Consider the following 15,137-nt stretch of genomic DNA (forward strand, 5'->3'; position numbering starts at 1 on the left):
AAAATTGAATGGAAACATATACGTTGTGGAATACGAACATACAAAATAAGGGCGCTGGAACTTTGAAATAAGTTCACCATAACGAAAACACAATGGAATAATTGTTATGCAATCGGAGAATGTAATATGCTATCTAAAATTCGGGAAATACGAGCAGTAAAAACAATATAATGAACATAAGGGGGTACTGGTATAACCGAATGTAAAAATAAAACAAAAGAATTAGGGCATTTTCGCGAAATATACAAACAATATACCCACAGAGAATTAAGGAAAAACCACAAAAAAAGGAAAGCAATATACATGACTGTAAAATGCAAATGAGGAAGAGGAGAAATTCAGTGATAAAATCTAAACTGAACTAAAATCAGCTTCTGATCAAAGCAAAAAATAAACAAAGGAAGGGAGAGAGAGAGAGAGAGAGAGAGAGAGAGAGGAAAAAAGGTAACTGTTAACTCCCTTAAGGGGCTAAGTAGCAAAAAGTTGGGGTTACAAAGACAGCTGGTGTACAAGATCAGACGGAAGCGCCGCCAGGAGAGAAAAAGTGTGTGATTCGCATGTCTTCGTCTCGGGTAATCCCAGAGGAACGTGTGGATCAGCATTTCAAGATATACACAGACGTGTGTATAATTGAATACACATCATGATTATGTGTATATATACATGTACATATATCTATGAATATGTATGTATATATTATATATATATATATATATATATATAAAAATATATATATATATATATATATATATTATTATATATACTAAATATATATATATAATATAATATATATATATATATATATAATATATATATATATATCATATATATATTTCTATATATATAGAAAAGAGAGAGAGAGAGAGAGAGAGAGAGAGAGAGAGAGAGAGGGGGCGGGGGACTGTAAAATGCACGACTTTACAACTCTTCATATATATATATATATATATATAATATATATATATATATATATATATATATATATACATATATATACACATACATACATATATATACACACATGTATATATATATATATATATAGATAGATAGATAGATAGATAGATTTAGATATACAATACATTTTATTTACATATATATGTATATATATTTTGTTTTATTACATACGTGTATATACTCGTACGAGTATGTTTTGAGAGAGAGAGAGAGAGGAGAGAGAGAAGAGAGAGAGAGAGAGAAGAAGAGAGAGAGAGAAATCGCGTTACTGTTCACCCTAAAAAAACTTCAAAGTTATTTCCCACCTCTAAACCCCGAACCAAAGAATTGAAAGACCTCTAGTTATTCCTGCCGATCAGAGCCAGTCTGATGAACTCTGGCCTCAGGTGAGCCATCTCTCATTTACCCATTGGTAGTAAAGGTAACCTGGTATATCTTGGTTACCCAACAGAGGCTTCGGTTACCCACGCAAGCCGAATTCGATACACACGAGATTTCTCATTGTGGACTGGAAGTAAATTCTGCCTCTTTCAACTCGATGGCTTCACCACACTAGCAGATTTGTTCTTCGTGTCTACAATTACATAATCATGTAAGGATATACGAGTTGATTCCTTTACACACACACACACACACATATATATATATATGTTATATATAAGTGTGTCCATAAAGTCCCAGTACCATTACATGTGTTTATTGCTTGTAATGGTACTGGGACTTTATGGACACCCTGTATATATATATATATATATATATATATATATATATATATATATATATATATATATATATATATGTGTGTGTGTGTGTGTGTGTGTGTGTGGTGTGTGTGTGTGTGAGTGCACCAACAAAGGTCAATGCCTTCACTTTTGCTGAGAAAAAGCAAAAGAAAGCTACCACCTCAATGTGACTGCCTCATCTCATTACCCAACAGGTTAAAGAAATCAAGTTGGACACTTACAAAGGACTCAACAAATTTTATTAGAAAAATAAACAATGTTAACTTCCACAGACACCTACGCTAATAAAGCTTCATATATACTGTATATATAAACAGGTCCGCGTACATGTAACACATGTCTGTGATGTTTATAGCTGCATAATCGTACGTACATGTACACACTCGTACGTATATACATATGTGTAATAATATATATTATATATATAAATATATATATTATATATTTATTTATATATATATATTTATATTATATATATGTTTGTATACGAATGTATGCATGTATACACGACTGTAGGGCACATACACATTCATACGTGCATATGTATACACTTTTTTTTTTTTTAATAATACATCTTCACGCCTCAATCAGGGTTCTTCCTTTGACTGCTTCTGACGTCGATATTATCCGCACCTATTTGACCTAGAACTATGAGTAGCCCAGAGGCAACTTCTCCATGACTAGGATACAGGATCATCTATTCACTAGAAACTAAACGAAGCTATGAATATCATATCACTTTATCAGAACATCCTTCTTTGGGCTCGAACTCACCATCTGCTTTAGTCCTTTCCACTTCGAAATGCCAAAATGTAATTTTCTTCACACGTATGGTAGGCAAAATATTCTTTTACATTTTGGCGAAGAAGTATATTATAAAGCTGCTTGGATACTGATATGTACAAGTAAAAGCATAACTGCCGGATAAATATATTTTGCCACCCAATGCACTGGACGTGGTAAGGTATAAATGTTTGTATCAATGGATGGACGTGTTTGAGACTGAACTACATTGGTTAACAGCAACATCTGCTTGTGTTACTTGAGTCAGGCTCAAATGCTCTTTGAGACTGACCAAGACCAGACAGGAAATGCTGCCAAAGTTTGCTTGATTTTTGCTTGATGACAAGTCTTTCTACAACTGTTCTTGAGGAAGCTGTCACCTATCCACACACTTCAACTAATATACCTGGGCCAACATCTGCTCATACAAATGATTTGTTAATAATCTTTCATGGAAATTGTCACAGCTTTACTAAATTTTTTACTTGGATGCTTTTCGAATATAAAATAATGGATATGCATTTTTCGTCTATTTACATCTTTGGTATCAAATTTCACTATTTTTTTCACTATTTACAAAACCTAACTTACAAAATGGAGAGATCTGCGGTATTTTCATAGCTGAGCTTAATGGGTGGCTGAAATTCGTATAAAACATTTACATCAGTTGTACATAATCGAGAAAAGGACACTAAAAGGAGTCTTAATGGTACAACTAAGTTTTCTTCGATACATCAACTTGTTGTGACGAGTTATCCTCTATACTCACTTCGACACAGCCACAAACAGGCATTGCATTATACATATGATATCCAGTCTGGCTCTCATTCGGAGTCATTTGCGAGTAAACATCATAACTATATTCAGATGTACTATCACAGGGTCTCTTGTATTGCTCTGAACCACTGACACTGCTACGCTGCGAAGGAACACTTCGAATGATATGTATATCGTGAGGATCTGCTGATCGCAATGGGTCTCCAAGATCGAGATCCTGGGGTGGTGGGGGGCATGCTGGAGGGGGTGGAAGAATTGCCGACCAGTTGACCTGGACCCCTGAGTCATCACTTTGGTGTCTCCATGGAGGGCCTCTGTTTAGATGGGGGGATTCAGGAGCCAGCAGTGCCGTAGTAGCATAAGGCTCTGTTGTCTCATTGATCTGTTGCACTTTAGGCTCTGCATATTCGTTAATCAAGGGATTGGAACGCAGCAGGCGAGTTGAAGATAAACTGGAATCCCTGTCACTGTCGGAAGACTGCCACAGCTTCTTCTCACTGTATACCTGAACATTATGTTGGGTGGGATATATTGAAGAATCTTGGTAAAGTGACGGCGTACGAGGTACTGTGGAAGCTGGAGGCTTGCGACGTAGCCTTTTAATGTAAACAAGTGTTGCTAGAAAGAGCACAATAACTAAAGGCACTAACAAATAAGCAAGCCATTCGGGTTCTGGCTGGGCATACAAAACAGATGAATTTTCATTGCTTAAAGATGTACTATCATGGATCTTTAAGATGCCCTTTGCTCCTCCATTCATGTACACCGGGGCACTGAAAGGGCCTGGACCAACTCTGGTTAAAGCTGCTACTCTCACTGTATACAAGCGGCCTGGTACCAGACCACGAGCTTCTAGCCAAGGATTAACAACAGTCTCTGTAGTTTGTGTTCCATTATATGAGAGTGCTACCTGATAACCAATGATTTCACCACGTGCCTCCAGTGAAGAAAGTGTATCCCAAGTGATAAGGGTTGAACCATCTTCATGAGACTCCACACTAACTTTGCTTGGAGCTGATAAAGGAACTGAAATGAGAGAAAAAATTAAATAATGATTTGAATATATAATCTGATATAGAAACATATTTTTAAAACTAAAATAAGTTTATCTGGAATATTACATTATGGAAAAACTTAGAAAGAGCAAAATTTGTTTTGCTAAATTTGATGCAACTTACCGTCTTCTGGAGTCGAGATGGAAAATGAGTTTGATGGGGTACCCTCAATCCCTTGCCAAAAGGGAACCAAGAAGAATGTGTAGTTAGTGTTAGGCTTCAGATCCCGAACATGAGAGTAAGATGCAGATCCAAGGACAGTGATTACTCTGACAGTTTTATGGGATTCTATTATATAAACAAGAACACCTTCAACACTGTTGTCTGTAGATGCTATGAACTTCCAAGTTAGACGAATGCTGTCGGGGCTTGTGACGCTACCATCAGTGATGGATACCACAGGGCGTGAGAGACGACGTTTTGTGTAACGAATTTCCTCTTCACTGACAGACAAATCATTCCGTACCTGTGTAATGACAGGGTCTGACCAGGGGCTTGGGAATGAAATACCTTCTCTATTAACAGCACGGACTAAAAAGAAATATGTTCGACCAGGTGATAGATTATTAAGTAAACAAGCTTCTTCAGTCAAATCAGTCTCTGCAACTCTCCACTCTTCCCAGTCTTTTTGCCAGTATTCTACTACATACCACTGTTCAGAACTGCTTTTCATTTGAGAATTCGGCAACCATGTCAGATGTACTGATGTTTCATTCACTGACATTAGCTTAGGTTTTGAAGGAGGAGCAGGAAGTTTTGGTGGTTTAGTTTCTGTGGTGTCACTAGCTACTTTTAGGATGGCTTCTTGTTCAATTTTACCTGTTTCAGCTGTGATGTGACATGAATATATTCCAGAGTCAGACGCTTGAAGATTTTTTAAAATGATTGCACCATTATCTTGAAAAGAGAGTCTTGAATTGTTGCTATCTTCAGTGAGCTGACGGGCAGCTATGTGAGCAGCAGGACGATACCACCATGATATAGATGGCTTAGCATATTCACTGACTGCTTCACAAGAAAATGAGGCTACACCACCAGGCTTAGCTGCAATGTCATACGGACCAATTCCTACAACAGGTGGAGGAAATGCTTCTACAACTATCACCTCTGCCTTTGCACTTACTCCTCCTCCACTGCTAACTCCCCAACAGTAATAACTTCCACTATCAGTTATTGCTAGTCTCTGCAGAGACAGTTTCTGTCCATCATTAGAAACAGAAATATGACCAACACTTAATGAAGGCGTCAGTAGAGCACTTCTGTCTTGTGTTGGAAGTCTCCAAAGTACAAATGGAGATGGGTCACCTTCAACTTGACAAGTGAGCTCTGCTGCTCCATCAACCACAACCTGTGTGTCTTGCGGTTTTTGTGTCATTACAGGAGCATCAACTATCACAAGAGTTGCTCTTGCAGAGGTCATTCCAGCTTCATTTTCAGCTTTACAAACATAGTCGCCCGAATCGGCGGGTTCTACCTTTTCTAACACCAAATGCTGACCTTCGATCATTGCTCTACCTATAGGCATCTTACCATCCAGCTTCTGCCAAGTAACTGTTGGCGCTGGATGACCTTGTGACTTGCAGGCGAGCTGAACAGTGACATCAGATGCCACCGTCATGTTTGAAGGTCTTTCCTCGAACCATGGGGGAGCTGTAAAGAAATAAAGTAAACATCCTTACTACAAATGCAATAAAAATTAAATCCATACAAGGCAAGAAATAGCAAACATGTTTGTATTTCATAAATTTTAAACATGAAAATTTATTTTGCAGGTTAGATATAACTCTAATCATAAGTCATGAAAAATCACTTACACAGTAAAAGTTATGGCTGAAGTTACGTAAAAAGAATCTGACGGATACACTTAGAGATGAAAGACCACACTTACTCATTATCACAAGTTGTGTTGGAGGACTCTCCCTGGTACCAGCCAAATTCCGGGCACGACAAAGATAGGTTCCAGAATCTTCTTGCTGTGTACCATTAATAACAAGCTCGCCATTCTCCATCACAAATACTCGACTGGAGTTAATCACTTCCAGGCCATCCTGGAGCCAACTTAACTTAGGTTCCGGGGTCCCTTTGGGAGGTCGACACGGCAGTGTGATGGAACCATTAATGGTCACTTTGGTCACCGGTTCAAAGGACGTTTCAAACTCGTAGCCGAGGGACGCCACGGTCAGGGTGGCGTTGTTCGACCGCGTGGCTCCGTGACTATTGGAGGCGACGCACCAGTAAGTCCCAGCATCCGAATCCCTCCTGTTCGTGGCCACGCGGAGGAAGAAGAGGGATCCTGAGGGCAGGAGGACGCGGTGAGATCGGGGATCCTGCGGCGACGTCACTACCAGCTGGCCATTCCGATACCACGTGATTCGCGCAGCGTTTGAAGCTGCGCAGTTGAGAGTGGCTGGGTCATTGCGTCGGGCCACTATGTCTTTAGGTTGCTCGCGTATGACTGGAGTTACTCCTGGAATAGAGAAAGTGCGCAAATGAGAACTCTTTTCAGATGATGAGTTACCCCTTTTATAATGCAAAAGTTGAATGCAACTACATATTGATAAGTTAAACGTGGCAAATAAAAACTGTCAGATTTTATTTTCAGGTGAAGGAAAAAAAAAAAGGGGGGGGGGGCAACTTTATTTTGAAAGGAAACACCAGATCCCGAAAGGTTAGGATGATTATGTCACAATAAAAGAAACTGACTAAATCACAAGTAAAAGCTTACATTGGTATTTCAGCTCAAGAAATTTTTTTCTTATCTCAAAATATCACACAGAATTTATAAAACTTTAAATTTAGCTCTGAAATACGAAACGACAGACTCTTCGAGGACTAACGTTTCAGACTACCACACTTAATTAGAAAACAGCATAATTTTCCAAACAGAACGCCTATTTCATCTCATAAGTGAATTACATTTCGAAAACATTTATGATTGTGATAGGGAGTGCCATTCAAAAGCCGAAAATAAACAATAACCAATTTTTTTTTTAGTTACATAGTAAGCACACCTGATTTTCCATGACTTCATATACACGTAGCTACTTTCATTTGTTACTCAGGAGGATGAAAACTGGATCGTACACGTGCAGATTCTTCCATTATTGAAAATCAACGATAAATGAACATAAATCTTAAGTCAAATAAAAAACAAAACTCTCCAACTTGGCATGACAAGAAGCCATGCATATTAAACTACTATGACGCAAAGTTTTCTTTAATGCGTATGACATACATACACACACTTAAAACAAATGTGAAAAAAACTCAGTGTCATCATAAAATGAAATTGGGAAATGGCAAACAGGAACCCGCCCCCCCCCACCCCCACCTACCCCCCAACCCCCAGCCCAACAAAGTCGTCTCTGCACATAACTCCGGCAACGAAAGCTGCGTCGAGGAAACGCTGCCCCAGAAGAGGTTCCAATAACGAGCATGACAAAATAGCACAGCTTTCCAGGCCGTTACCGAACAGAGCATGGCGGTGCAATTCCATCGGAATGACATTCTTAATCACTGTTCTTACACCCATTCGCTGACGCGTGATTAACCGGCGACAGATTACCGAGGAAGCTTTGACAACCGCGGACGAGGAGAGTGACAAGCAGAAGGGCTGGAATTTTCACACACTCGAAATTGCTCCTTGTTCCAGGAAATGATTCCCGTCTTTGCAAAACAACGCCGGGGAAAGAGCGCTCGTTCGCAAACCGCTCTGCCAAGCGGCGGTTTATTCTTAGATCGGGGTTTATTCGCTGTCATTTCGAAGGTACTTTGGAATCGTTTCGGGGAGAAGAGAGAGACGTAAAGACACCCACTAATTCGCAATTGGATTTTGGTCCCTTTAGATAAATTCCGAGTAACGCCTCTCCACTCTCTCAACCACGAAGCACGGTATTAAAGTCTTCAACTCCATTTCAGATCGGATTAGCAGTTTGCGCCGTAGGACCTCACCTAGTTCGAAGTCCCATTCCCCCCCTAAAAGCTGACGGGTGTTCGAGAAAACATTCCGAAGTAAACAGATATCATAAAAACTCTTTATCTCTTCACAACTCTCACACCAAGAATAGACGATTCATCCTATGAGTTCATAATTTAATAATTACACTGGACGTGTCAGAAAGTCGTCACAGATAGATAATAATATATTGCAGGAATATTTCGGTAAAAAGACAAAAATTATCAAGACTGAAATAGGAGTTCACATCGATAAAAAGCTAAATTTTTCTCACATCTAACTGTTTGCATCGATAATTATCTTTTCATGTTTGCCTGAATCTATCTATCAATGACGCAGCTAGAGGTTAAGATTGCATAACTGACCAAGCGAATCTGCAGTCATTAATTTAACAAGGTATTAGTTTTCCATAAGCCAATCATAGCAGCTTGAAATCTACATACAAGCACACTCCGTGTTCAGTATATATATATATTATATATATATATATATATATATATATATATATATATATATATATATATATATATGTATATATATATACATAAAATTTATATTTATATATAAATTATATATATACATATATATATAATCTTATGTGTATATATATAAACGCACACATATATATATTGATATATATACACACATGTAAATATATACGACAGATGTTCAAGTTTCCATCTGCCACTGGTTTACATTGAACGGTGCGATCACCCGACTGCAAGACTCAGCAATGCAAAGACTACAGCATTAGTACTTCCGCTGAATACAAATGAACACACCTTTTGAAGTGCACTTCTTTCAAACTGCCGGTTGTCCAAAACGATATTGACTCTTCGATGTGTCAAGGGGGCAGTTCATTTGGTATAAATACATTCGGCGGTATCAACGGAAATGGCGCGTGTTACATATGAATGAATGAATATTAAACGTATTCAAAAACAGTCAAGATTATTTGAATGCTGAATTCATTTTTTTTTCAACTGCCCGGCCTTACAAAACGGATGCCATTTTATATACATATATTTACACACATGTACACGCACCCATACACATAAATTTAATATATATATATATATAATAGTATATATATATATATATATATATATATATATATGAAAATACCTTTTTGACATCCCTTTACGAGACGTCAAGAATGTATCGGCAGTATGAGAGAGAGAGAGAGAGAGAGAGAGAGAGAGAGAGAGAGAGAGAGAGAGAGAGAGAGAGAGAGAGTTTTCAAACGTTTTGAGAAGACACAGGAGTACAAATCCATTAAGGAGAACGCCTTAAAGACGAAACCTTGTACTATGAGTTAGAAAAACAACAACAACAACAACAACAACAACCGAAATAAACATTGAAAAAGAATGGACCGTTAAAAAAGAACTAAATTTCATCGGTAAACTCCTCCTCCTTCCTATTTCCTTTCTGTTTTTCCCTTTCTCCATTCCCCCTCAATGCCCATCATCTCTTACTCATCCCACCCAACCATTTTCCCACTCTCTCTCTTGCTTGGTGAGACGTACCCGCGTGAAGTCACAATAATCAACAGATATCACAAGTTTAACATACGACTAGAATTTGAGAAATATCTAGAAGTGTTCGTGAACTATCGGTGATAAGATTAGTGTGAAAAATAGTAGGATAAAGCGTCTTCTCGTTAGTTTATCAAGTGTAATTAACTAATAAATCAGAACAGATGGCAGTAAGTTCCAACTGCGGGAAAAGGTGGCGTAATTTGGCGTGTTTAGCAGATTCGCAATACGATGAGGTAGCAGGAAGGGAACTGGCATTTCTCATCTATGAAATCAGCAACAGTCCTAACCAAAAAGATACAAAAGCATTCATAGATATATTAGAAGGATATAATCCTTCAAACTGGAACAAATCTAATGAAAACATCTTGAAAATAATTGAAGAAGTTCCAAATAAAATCCAAGTGGTCAAGAGACTCATAAAGAAAATATACATAAACCAACATATTCCGACAAAGAAAATGAATAAGGTGAATCTTGTGAATATACTAATTGATGCATTAGGAAAAAGAATGCCAAAAGCATGCAAACTGTGTAAGGTTTGGTATAGCATAGTCAATCCACAAAACCTAATCAGAAAATGTGCTGCATGCAACATTCCGACCCATCCACAGTGTGCTGAGGTAATACAAGATTTGAGAAAAGATACAAGAATTTTTTTGTTCAACATGTCTATCATGGATAGACAATGTTATTAAATCAAGATTGAATGTACAAATAGTTGAGGATAAGAAGAAGAAGGAAGGAAGAAGAAGAAGAAGAAAGAAGAAGAAGAGGAAAACGGAAGGAGAAGTAAACAAAAATGAAATGACAGAAAAAAAATAAGGAAAACAAAGAACAAGATAAAAGTATGGGATGCAGAGATACTCATTGATATACATATGAGGCAATAAAGCAGCATACCTACGAAGAAATAAATACGATATGACAACAGAAAAGCAAAATCCCGAAGAGGCTCTACCCAGATCTATACAATGACGGGAAAGAGGAAAAAAGATAGACAAGAAAGACAAAATCTGCAACCTTTTGAAAAGAGGGAATTGCAGATTTGGAGAAAGATGTTACTACAAACATCCTAAGATATGTCAAAACTATGAAATATATGTAAATGTGCATACTTAGATGGATATGGGGATGATTGCAGAGATCTGCATCCAAAAAAATATGTAAAAACCTAAAAGAAGGAAAAGGATGTAAGTTCGACAAAAATGCAAATATATGCACCCTGTAGCCATGAATCATAATCAAATAAATAACCAACCAAGTAATAAAATCCAAATAAGAAAGAAACAAATAAAGAGAGAAATCAAGAATATCAGGTAAAAGAGAAAAGCAAACCACCAATGAGATATGCAGAGGTGTCAGCAAAGAATTTCAAAGCATCAGCTCCGAAATTCTACTCAAGAGATAATAACTGTATTTATTATGCAAGAGGATATTGCAGAAACGGAGAAAATTGCAGATTCAGACACAAAATGAATAATTATGATGAAGGAAGATCAAATATTATGGAAAAGTTGGATTTTTTAATGTCAGAATTTCTGGAAATGAAAAAAAGAACAACATACCAGAACAGGAAAGAGGACATGGGAAAATCCTTATTACTATCAGTATTAAATGAAGGAGAAAACACGCAAACCATCATAGTGATGAATGCGCAGGGTTTAGTTACGAGTAACTCAAAAAGAAAAATAGAGTACTTAGAAGAACTAACCCAAAATGAAAAGAAAATAGATATAATGAATATAAGTGAAACCTGGTATTCCAAGAGACTGGGAATGATGATCAAATAAAAGGGTTCCAAACTTATAGATCAGATAGAAAAAATAGGAATCAAGGGGGAACCGCAATATATGGGAAAGACAAAAAACAAGGAAAAATATATGAGAAATATAGTAACTCAGAATGTGAACTAATAGCGGTAAGAATTTGAATCTGAAAAATTGATGAACATAGTAATATATAGACCTCCTATACTAAAGAGTTTGACTTAATAATTGAAAAATTGGATGATATATGTAGAAATCACAAGGACTGGACTATTCTCCTATCTGGTGACTTCAACTTTCCTTTCGTAGAATGGAAAGAACGAATAGGAGATTGTGGTTGTACTTCTATACATATAAAAAAGAGAGTAATAGTAGTGCAGAAGATAAGAGGCAATTTGAAAAGCTATTAGATATGCTACTAGAATACAACATTCAACAAATAAATCACCTGCCAACAAGAAAGGAAAATACTTTGAGACCTAGTATTGTGAACGAGATGTAATTGATGTTAAAGAAATAATAGTTTATAATGCGAGTATTTCAGACCATAATGTCATAGAATTAACAGTTCATTCCAAAGCAAGTGAAAATAGAGATAAGCAAGAAATGAAAAAGTGGGAGGATATGGAAAAATACAACTTCTACAGTAAAAAATAATAAAATGGTCAGAAATTAATGAAGAATTAAACAAAGATTGGGATAACATTTTCGTAAGTGATGACATAAGGGGTAAATACGGAGATATTATATAAAATATTGGAGATAATAGTGGAAAAATATATACCGAAGAAGAAAAGTAAACATCATTCATGCATACCAGAGACAGAAGAATCTTGTTCCAGAAAATAATCAGAAAGTGGAAAAAGGTCTTGCAAAAGAAAAAAATGCATGGAAAGTTATAGAAACTAAAAAGTAAGATAGAAAATGCAGAACCAAAAACAAAAGATTAGTTTACAATCAAAAGAAAATGAAAAACGGGACTTGGAAGAAAAAACCCTATTAAATATCAAGCAAAAACCCCAAACTATTAATACTAGATGCGAAGAAGATGAATAAAGAAGAATAGAAATAGGCCCTCTGAGAATTGAAGGGAGATTAACGAATGAAAAAAAGGAAATTTGCAACATACTGGCAGAACGATATAAGAGAGAATTCACCCCTAGAATAGATAATGAAGATAATGATATAGAAGTAAGGGATGAAAATAGTGAATATTTAGCTGACATAGATATTAATAGAAACTGATATTGTGCAGGCTATTAATGAAATTAAAAATGGAGCTGCTGCGGGGGCCTGATGGAATTCCTGCTATTTGTTAAAGAAAGTAGTTCATTCTATCGCAAAGCCACTTGCAATATTATTAAGACAAAGTGTAGATACAGGCAAGATATATGATGAGCACAAATTAGCGTATATTACCCCTACTTTCAAAAGTGGATCAAGACTAGAGGCAAGTAATTATAGGCCTGTGAGTCTAACATCACATATAATGAAAGTGTATGAAAGGGTAATGAAGAAAAATATTATGAAACATTTAATAAAAAAATAATTTGTTTAATAAAGGAACAACATGGTTTCGTACCCGGAAAAAGTACACAAACCCAACTGTTAGTCCACCGTGAAAACATATTCAAAAATATGAAAAGTGGAAATGAAACAGATGTGGTTTATTTAGACTTTGCAAAAGCTTTTGATAAAGTAGACCATAATATATTAGCGAAGAAAATTAGAAAAACACAATATCGTGGACTAAAGTAGGAAGATGGTTAAAAGAATTTTTACACAACAGAAAACAGATAGTTATTGCAAACGACGAGAAAAAAATCGGATGAAGCCAAGGTAATATCCGGTGTGCCGCAAGGTACGGTGTTAGCTGCAATACTGTTTGTTATTATGATTGAAGACATAGACAATAATGTTAAGGATTCGGTAGTGAGTAGTTTCGCAGATGACACAAGAATAAGTAGAGAAATTACTTGTGATGAAGATAGGAACGCTCTACAAAGAGACCTTAACAAAGTATATGATTGGGCAGAGGTAAATAGGATGGTATTTAACTCTGATAAATTTGAATCAATAAATTATGGAGACAGAGAAAGAAAGCTATATGCATATAAGGGACCTAATAATGAGACCATCACAAATAAGGAAGCAGTTAAAGACCTTGGTGTGATGATGAATAGGAACATGTTATGCAATGATCAAATAGCAACTCTGTTGGCAAAATGTAAAGCAAAAATGGGAATGTTGTTACGGCACTTCAAAACAAGAAAAGTCTGAACATGATTATGCTTTATAAAAACATATGTTCGTAGTCCCACTTGAATATTGCAATATGATATGGTACCCACACTATCAAAAGGATATTGCACAAATAGAGAGTGTACAAAGGTCCTTTACAGCTAGAATAGAAGAAGTTAAGGACCTAGACTACTGGGAAAGACTACAATTCTTAAAAATTATATAGTCTGGAAAGGAGAAGAGAACGCTACATGATAATTCAGGCATGGAAAACAGATAGAAGGAATAGCAGAAAATATCATGGAACTAAAAATATCAGAAAGAGCAAGCAGAGGTAGATTAATAGTGCCCAAAAATATAACCAGGAAAATAAGGAAAGCACACAGGACATTAATCCACTACGCACCAGCATCGATAATGCAGCGTCTATTCAATGCGTTGCCAGCTCATCTGAGGAATATATCAGGAGTGAGCGTAGATGTGTTTAAGAATAAGCTCGACAAATATCTAAACTGCATCCCAGACCATCCAAGATTGGAAAGATGCAAAATATACCGGAAGATGTACTAGCAACTCTCTGGTAGACATTAGAGGTGCCTCACACTGAGGGACCTGGGGCAACCGAACAAGATGTAAGGTCTGTAAGGTAAGGTAAGGTAAGGTCTCTCTCTCTCTCTCTCAATCCTACAGGTCCATTGCTTATTCTTCTTCTTCTTGTTCTTGTTCTTCCCCCTATCCCCATTTACCCCTTCGATTCCGGGTGACTTCACCCCCCCCCCACAAGCCTTCCCCCCCGGGGACCAGGGGTTCTTGAATATTCATGAGGAGTATGACCTTACCCTGCAGTGTCTCTAGAATGGCTGTGCACATGGGTGCTCCTCCTGGTCGTCAATGGGTCTCTCTCTCTCTCTCTCTCTCTCTCTCTCTTCCCCCGACCAACCGGTGGCTGTTCCTTTTCTGCCTCTGGAAGGGAGGGGGTTTGCAACGGGCCTCTTCATTATGCAGTCTCATGCACATTGCATAGAACTTGATATAAACCACCATTAGCTGCCTAATTGCAAAAGGTCATTTGCAAAGCAATTACGTCCCGTCATTTTTCAACTCCTTTTGGCAGTGCAGATGCAAATGGCGCTTGAATTAAACTGTTTTCGCTCTTTCATTTTATTCGCATAATTTTGGAGAGCGCTTCGCAAGAAAAGTCAACCCATCAGAAAAAAAAAAAAAATCTTATTCGGTGAAATTTATCGGACATGAACAAACTGACGTGAATATAATCGACGAGTGTTTCCTCTTACTTCTTGTCGTGTGAGGAATTTTTT

At 37.1% G+C, this 15,137-nt stretch overlaps 1 protein-coding gene across 1 annotated transcript in view; it reads right to left on the reverse strand.

Annotated features, from left to right (window-relative positions):
- Positions 1-2,175: 2,175 nt before the first annotated feature.
- Positions 2,176-15,137, reverse strand: part of LOC135198709 (roundabout homolog 1-like) — a 44,994-nt gene continuing 32,032 nt past the window's right edge. Inside the window, exons 2-4 of the mRNA XM_064226560.1 lie at positions 6,204-6,782; positions 4,439-5,965; positions 2,176-4,286 (exon numbers count right to left, since the gene is read on the reverse strand). Coding sequence (XP_064082630.1) covers positions 3,199-4,286; positions 4,439-5,965; positions 6,204-6,782 — 3,194 coding nt within the window. The 3' untranslated portion in view covers positions 2,176-3,198. The remainder of the gene's footprint in view (positions 4,287-4,438; positions 5,966-6,203; positions 6,783-15,137) is intronic.

The sequence above is a fragment of the Macrobrachium nipponense genome, chromosome 22, assembly GCF_015104395.2.
Source record: "Macrobrachium nipponense isolate FS-2020 chromosome 22, ASM1510439v2, whole genome shotgun sequence".
NCBI classification, from domain to species: Eukaryota; Metazoa; Arthropoda; class Malacostraca; order Decapoda; family Palaemonidae; genus Macrobrachium; species Macrobrachium nipponense.